The following is an 8,273-nucleotide window of genomic DNA, read 5'->3' on the forward strand; positions in this document are numbered from 1 at the left end:
TTGTTGATATTTTGGTAGACAGTGGAGTGACTCAATCTGCTGTAAAGGCATCCGAGCAAGTGTGTACACCAACATTTCATTTTGTCACCACAGTAGGAGTTTCAGGCAGAGTTCCTACTGCAGAGCCAATGTCATGTAAATCAAATAAATGTTGAAGGGTCACAGATACAACACTCATTCCTTATCTCCGAAAAGAGCCCTATAAATTTGATGGGCAGAGATCTATTGTGTAAAGTACATCCTACTATTCATTGCACTCCAGATGGATTGTTTTTGTCCATTCCTGACGATAGAGCTGTACAAGCTGTTCAGTTTCTACAAAATGTGAACGATTGTTTGTATCACTGGGCACTGCCTGTTTTTAACATGCTGACCACTTTCTCTGTGACATCCAACAGGTGGCTAAGTCATCACCAGCCTGTGCAACATTGATGTCTGCAATGAGGCCCGTCTTACAGTGTCAGTGCTCAGCTGCACACAACCCAACCCCAGAATACAAATCAAGAGCTGATGCCTTTTTGAACACCCAACAGTGGTTGCAGTGTGAGACAGTTTTGTTTGTGGGACCCCAAGGGTGTGCTTTACGAATCCAACTGACCGATCAACAAAGCCAATTGTGTGATGTGAAAGGTCTCCCTCCTCATGTCGTGGTAGCTGTTGCACCGGGACATGAACCTGACAGTGTTGCTAAAATGACAGCTTGAGCACTGTTGTTAAGAACAACAAAGGCAGGTTCTCACTCACAGTAAATAACACATGTAGGTGAGGATCTGTACATGTTGAACTTAAATGATGAAATCTTATTAGCACATTTTTATGTCAGCAGCCACCTGCTCCAATTCAATATGGTCCCCCTTCAGAGCTCTCAGAGGTACCTTCCTCACTATGGGCAAAACATAAGAATCATTTTGGGTTTGTAAAATCTGCACAGCCTCGAAAAGTAACTTTGAAGACAAATGCTAAGTTGCCAATGATCAAACAGTACAATTTACTTCAAAAGTCAATTGCAGGCATTGAACCTGTAATCCAATCATTGCTGGATCAAGGTGTAGTAGTAGAGAGCACCAGTCCTTGTAACACTCCCATTTTACCCATCCAAAAGTGCATTTGGAACAGCCTGGTGGTAGCACGCTTCTGCAGTACATGGATGTGCTGTTGATTGCTTCTCCATCAAAGGAGACATGTAAAATGGACTCTATTAGGCTGATGAAAAGACTGGCTGAATGTGGTCACAGAGCTTCGCTGACAAAGTTGCAGTTTTGCCTGCCAGAGGTGACATATTTGGGACATGTCCTGAGAAATGGACAGCGGCTGTTGTCACCAGAGAGGGTGAAAGTCCTCTCCGAAATTCCTCCCGCAAAGACTCGAAAGGATTTGTTATCCTTCCTGTGGATGGCTAATTTCTGCAGACATTGGGTTCATGACTATGTGGCTATGGACTCTGTATTACGACCGGCCACTCTTCAGGTGGCCCCTTCTGTTGTGCAATGGACTGATGAGATGCACAGAGCTTTTGTTGACATTAAAAAGGCTCTAATGTCAGCCCCTGCTCTCGGCCTGTGGGATTACAACCAGCCTTTCCACCTGCATGTTCATGAGACAGACAGTTTCGCCACTGGTTTCCTGGTACAGAAACATGGGTCACCCAGTAGTGGACTACTCTGCTTAGTTGGACCCAGTGGTACGAGGTATGCCGGGTTGTCTAAGGTCAGTGGGCCACAGTCGCCACAATGATAGAAAATATGTACAATTTAATATTGCACTTCCATAAACTTGCAGGAGTCATTAGAGATGGATAAAAACAAAACAAACAAACAAAAGAAACAAACAAACAAGCCAAGATATCCTGACTTTGTTTGGGTTTTCCACTTTTGTGATATCAGTCCAGTTCAGAATGCAGTTATGGATTTTTCTGTTCTTGTTCTGTTCAGGACGCTCACTAAACTGCTTTCCATATAATTTATGAATATATTGTCAATTGTGGCAAGAGTGGCAGAGTGCACTGTTGTTCTGCTTGGTTTGGTGATCAGTGGCTATAAACTCAAACTGTACATTGTGTCATTTTGTATTTGTTTGGATCCCATTTTGTATTTGTTTAAAGCTCAGTCATCAATAGTGGTTGACATGTTCTCCATGACCTTAAGCTCAGTCTATTATTCACACACATCCCCTACTTTCTTGTTCATGCAATAGACCCTTTTACAGTTTGCAAACAATGAGCAAGTAGCGTGCTACAGAAGTTTGATGGACAACAACAGCTTGTCATTGGGCGCTGCAAACACAAGCCGTTTTGATTGTGCCGTCAGTCAACATGTTTAATAGCTTCCAGTCATAGACACTGCTGACTGCTCTGAAACAGATGTAATCCTGACAGAATTCTGTACAACTCAAGTCAACCAGGTGAATACCGATTCTGATGTATCATATACGCAGGAACAAGACAACTTGATGATTTTGGTGCTGGTAAAACATTTAACATTTGCAGCTTGATAACTCGTCTGACTGACTGAATGACTGGGGGAGACTGTTACTTCTGTTGCCTAAATGTGTGCAGCTTTTCAGTGATGTTGGTTGTAAGGGTCTGTTGAATTCATATCCTTTCAACTCGAGATCTGTTTCCTTCTCAGAACTGAGTCAGGTTCATGAAATTACTATGACATTGAATGTTTTGATGAATTAAGTTTTTTTTTTGTTTTGGTAATGAGCTTCTTTTGTAGAAGTGAATAGTTGACATTGCTTGATCTGACTCCACACTGCTGTTCTACTGTTCATCCATGTAGTAGCAACATGTGTTGTTTTCGATGATCAAAGAAATTATTATTAGAGGGTTCCACATCTTGTTAAAGGTCATGTGCATTATGTTCATTATGTTCACTAGTTTATGTTTTGAGATTGAGAAAGAACCCATTATCCATAGTCAGACAGTTATGAATTATGATTATGATTATTGCTGTGTTGTTCTAGTGTTACTGGTTTTTGTCCAGTTCTACAATTTCTCTGATGACCAGCACCTTTGAACACCTTACAGTCTGTAGTCCATGTTGACTGAATTTTCCTCTGCTTTCTTCGAAAACTCTCTTTGGCGATGTCTGCATTTTCTTTGTACTGTGTTTGTTCCCATAGACATTTGAACAGTTTTCTGATGGTAAACCAGATTATTCTGGCTGGTTGTGGTTCTTGTGCACCCAAGACAGACGGTGAGAGGGTGACACCCTCTTCTCCTTCTTGGCATATTGTTCTTTTAAGCTCCTCATTTTCTCTCATTAAGACCATTATTAGTTTTTGCTGTTTAGAAACAGTTGAGTTTTCTCCAGACAGAAAGCAAGCATATGAGTGTACAGTTATTATGTAGTCAGCAGCAACCACTGCTATAAACAGTCATAAACAGCTATAAACAGCCCAGCTGGACTAAGTGGCCATGCTAGCTAGTCAGCAGACCGGCATCAGTCTTTCAAGTGTGAGTGCCTTGATCTTTGTCACAGTCCAGGCAGTGGTCAAAGCCCAATATCTCCAGAAAAATGCAATCAAAAAGCAGAGAACAAGAAGTCAGAGAATGCAAAACAAATATAGATGTGAGAAGGATAGATACAGACGCTGCCTCTGAATGATGAAGATTTTTACCTCCATCTTGAGTAAATTCATTCTGGCCATGTCCTAATCTGTGCACTTACTGGAGTTAAAAAAAAACAGATATTTTCAAAATAGTCCTTGATAATAATAATGATAATTTAAATAAATAAACAATTAAAAAAATAAATAATGTCTCTGGAACCTGGTAGTGGACTGGGTAGTTTTTGGCCCATGGTTTGTACAAATGTGGTTTGGTTAGCATGTGATCTGCAATCCAAATGAAGCCATCATAATGTGAAAAATCACTTACACTGTCACTGTTACTTTTTAAATGTATGAGCTGGCTAAATGATCATAACGTGTAGAGTCATATTTGGGCATTAATATGGAAAGGTTTTGATTTGACCTTGATCTCCTCAGGTCAAAGTCTATTTTCTGTTTGTGTATTTAGTAGCCAGGTGTCAATTTGTCATTATTAGCCAATCAGTGTAAAGTTGACATGAATGTTTTAACCTCCCAGACTCCTACAGGAGTAGAATTAAAATTCTGTACAAGTAACAGAAAGGGGGTAAAGCAACAAGAGTGAAAAACAGAGAGACGCTGAGTGTTGTTTGTAAGTTCTTTATACACTGTTAGTGAATTTTAAGTTTTATGAGCATGTACCGAGCTTCACAGCAAAACAAAACCAGTTACTTATCTGCATGTATGGCTCATTCATTTTATTTACATTTTGCAGGTATTCTTGTAAAATAAACTATTTACACAGAAAACTTGATTTGGAGATGCTCTACTTTTTCCATATGTTGCATTCTGTCACACTTTCACTTCTTGTACCAGGAGATCTGTCTCCTCACTTGAAAATCTTCTCTCTTTGTTCCTCCTGGTAAATCCACTGTCATGGTGCCAATGCTTGCACTCCTGACACACCTGTTAAAGATCACAAGGATGGACTTTCTAATTAGTTTATTGCATTTTCCACCTAAAACACACCCATGAATTAATCAAGACACTTGTGCACAGCTGATAGGACAGACAGCAAAAGTGGATTTGGACATTCTTTGAATAAATGAAAACTATGAAATTGTACTGTAGATCAGTGTAAAATAGGGAAAATAGGCCACATTGCTGGTATGATGTTGATATGACTAAAAGACAAAACATCATTTTCAGTCTATTTTTGCTGAGAACTGCACTTGTCATGTAACACGTGTGAGCCACGCTGCTTGGGCAGGTGGTGTGGACAAAGCTGAAAGAAGGTGGTCCAGATGTTTCTGTCTCCAGCAACATTGGTAGACTGGGTCTACCTTGCAGTCTCTTACCAGTTGGACTTGCCTTGAAAAACCTGAATTTGCTCATTTCAACTCTGAGTGACCTCCACATATCTGAGCTCCATAATCTACATAAGGCTGAAACCATTTCAGATGTTTGTATTAGTGATGTCATTTTTACTGTTTCTAAAGCTTATGACGATAGATGTCTTATACAGTGAGACTTGTGTGCTGTCACACTGACTTGAAATAAATTATCAGAATGTTTAGTCTCCTTATTATTTATTCCAACACATTCACAATCATTCCTCCTATTGTTATTAGTATTTAACAGGTAGCTCACTTTCTGTCCAAAAAAAAAATACATATATTAAGATAATTACATTTCAGAACAGCCATTGATGAAAGTATCATGACATTTTGGGAATTGCAGTTTTACAAATAAATGGAATTTTGAGAAAAAAAAATGCTGCATTAGCTTACTGCTAATGCAAACAGGACATTTCTTACTGCTGCAGCTTCACATTAAAAGCAACTGATGAAACACTGCTTGACTTTTATATCAGACAAAGTAAATATGATATCTATATAAGTAAGGTTAGCTTCATGGCTATCGTTTATTTATAAAACAAGTGCATTCATAAAATGAAACACTGGTCATTTTCTGAATTCTTTCACAGTGAATCAGTTTGAAATAAATAACTGTGACCAAGCCAGAACTGGAGATAACATGTCTGTTTGACACAAGCCTTTCTGGGTTTGGGTGGAGTGTGGAGATTATTATATTTATTTTTGCTTTGAACATAAACACTTTCCTCTCTTACTGGGGAAACTGAGGTGTCAGTGACCATGTTGATGCCCTGATATTGATTTACATGCTGACTCAATGAATGGGGTATTTAAATTATAGTAATTTATCTCAAAGTCTTTAGGTCTACCATGTGATTAAATGAAGTTTTGTTAGATAATCCTGTCTGCTTCTCTTAAAGCACAATAATGAAGTGAAATTTCTGGGGCCTTATGTTAAAACCTGCATCATTACCTCATGTTAGGGGAATCATGGTGTTAAAATATTGATGTGCTTATATCTGCCAAAACAAAATAAAGTTTATGCATGATGAAGAATAACCTAAGAGTGACTGTTGTGAAACTGTAATGATAAAGATGAAAGCCAGGAAAAGTGTTACGCTTTTCTCTCTTTCATAAACAGGTTTTCTGTTTACCATGACACTTGATGCACAATCTTGTAGACAGACCTTTAATTTAGATTAATGAGACATGAAAGCACAAGATAAACTGAAATAATAATTTGTGTCTAATCAAGATGCTGCTTATTAATACTCAATAATGTTCAGTGAATGAGTAAGTATTTGATCAGTATGAGCATAAAGCTCATTTTTGTCACAGGAACCCCGACAACAGTGTTACTCAACTTGCTTTGATCAGGGGCAACTTTTGCAAAATGACAACAGGCCAGAGGCCAGTAAATAAACAAACATTAATAATAACATTACTTATTAGATAAAATGAATATCATATGAACATTAAAAGGCCCATAATTCATCTGTCTTTGAAATTCTTTATTCACTAAACCTATTAACTAAACTAACTTGCTTGAAGGATTGACAGATCAGATATTTTACTGCATTTACAAACTGCAACTGTACTTTAGTTGTGCTTTGGTAACATTTGAAACAGGTTACAACATTAAACATAACTGGAACCTCTTCCATCCTACCAGGAACAGAAAGAGCAGCATATTTAAACTCTTTTATGTAATACACATTTATGGTATCAGAGTTATCCTCATTTCTGTGTAACTTTTGCTCCTCTTCAGTTAATAATTACACTTTTCACAGCCTGAAAGTTCATCATGCAAATCAGCTTCTCTTTTTTACTAACAGTCTAATTTAGACCATCAGCCAACATTGGCATATCTGTCCCTCCTTCCTGGGAAAAACATTGTGAAGTGATTTTCATTGTGAATGAAAAATCAGTCAGAGGGCCACCTGGCAGCAACTGTGGGCCACATTTTGCCCAGTGACTACAAGTTGTGTATCACTGACACATAAAAGCTTTTGAGATTAAGTCGGTTTTGTGAATGAGTGAAAAACAAGAAAAACAATGAGAAATGTGGATCTTGTGATTATTGTACATTGTTGTATGTACTGTTTACTATGTACTGCTACCTGTGTACTGAGTTGTACATACAGATACTTTATGCATAGTACAGTGGCAAATTTTAAATGAGCTGCAGTAGAAAGAGATGTAAATCTTCAGAGCCAAACTAGTGATGATTACCAGCAAGTCATGAGTCAAGAGAGCTTAGAATGAGTAAAATCACCTTGAAATATTTTCCCAGAAATGATCATTCTGAAAGATGATCGAAACCAGCTGTAAAAGAAAGCATAGATGAATGGATTGAGCAGTGAATTTGACCATCCAAGCCACCTAAGTACAAATAACACAGGAAATGGTAAGGGGTGCATCAGGAAATTGTTTAAGTTCCAACAAAAAAAGAAAGGAGTCCAACAGATCAGAAAAACTCCCATCACAATAGCCAGAGTTTTGGTGGCCTTTCTCTCCATCTTACTTTCAGACTTTGTGCTCTGACAGGTTGTGTTCTGGATGCTGCGTGTCTGTCTCTGTGCCACAGTCAAAATCTTTAGGTAGATGGCACACATTATGATAGCTGGGAGGTAAAAACATAACATTTCTTGTAAATCAGCATAAAAGAAGGTAAGACCAAATACAGTCCAGCTCATCAGGATCATGATCACAATAACATGGACATTTATTTTAGTTCTGTACCTCAGAGGCTGACACACAGCATAATATCTGTCAACAGAAATAAAGCACAAGTTCCAAATAGAAGATGCACATAGATAGAGATCAAAAAATCTTAGTTCTTCACAAGAGCTTATCGAATACGGTAAGACAACATGAAGCAAAAGTGAAACCCCAACAAGCAGGTCACATACAGCGAGAGAGAGGATGAGGAAGTTTGTAGGAGTGTGAAGCTGTTTGAAGTAAATGATGGAGGTTATTACAAGAAGGTTCCCACACATTATCAGAGATGATAAAGAACCAAACAAAATGTGTAACAAATAAAAGGAGGTGATGGAAGTTAAATCTGCTCTTGCATAACAGACAATTCTTTCCTCAAAAACATGAGAAGAGCTGTTGACCAAAGGTTCCATGCATAAATAATTACTAATAGTCAGGTAACATTTGTAATAACATTCAGTATATAAATAAGATTAATTGTTTCTAGTTTTCTGTAGAGAAAGATTTTCAGTTAAGTTCAGTGCTCTGTGTGTTTCACACTGTGTCTGTTTGGTTTGTACATCTGTACTGATGGGAGCTCTTGGTCTGTGTCACTGAGCAGTATATTGATCAGTTAGTCTTTAGAGCTGATTAGCATATCACGTTCAG

General features: G+C 38.2%; 1 protein-coding gene across 1 annotated transcript; it reads right to left on the reverse strand.

The window, feature by feature from the left end:
- Nucleotides 1-7,153: 7,153 nt before the first annotated feature.
- LOC146313990 (trace amine-associated receptor 1-like) lies at nt 7,154-7,906 on the reverse strand. Its single transcript, XM_084737035.1, has one exon. It carries the CDS (start codon nt 7,904-7,906, stop codon nt 7,154-7,156), a length of 753 nt encoding a protein of 250 aa, XP_084593161.1.
- Nucleotides 7,907-8,273: the final 367 nt, after the last annotated feature.

The sequence above is a fragment of the Lutjanus erythropterus genome, chromosome 15, assembly GCF_056507025.1.
Source record: "Lutjanus erythropterus isolate fLutEry1 chromosome 15, fLutEry1.hap2, whole genome shotgun sequence".
Taxonomy (NCBI): domain Eukaryota; kingdom Metazoa; phylum Chordata; class Actinopteri; order Lutjaniformes; family Lutjanidae; genus Lutjanus; species Lutjanus erythropterus.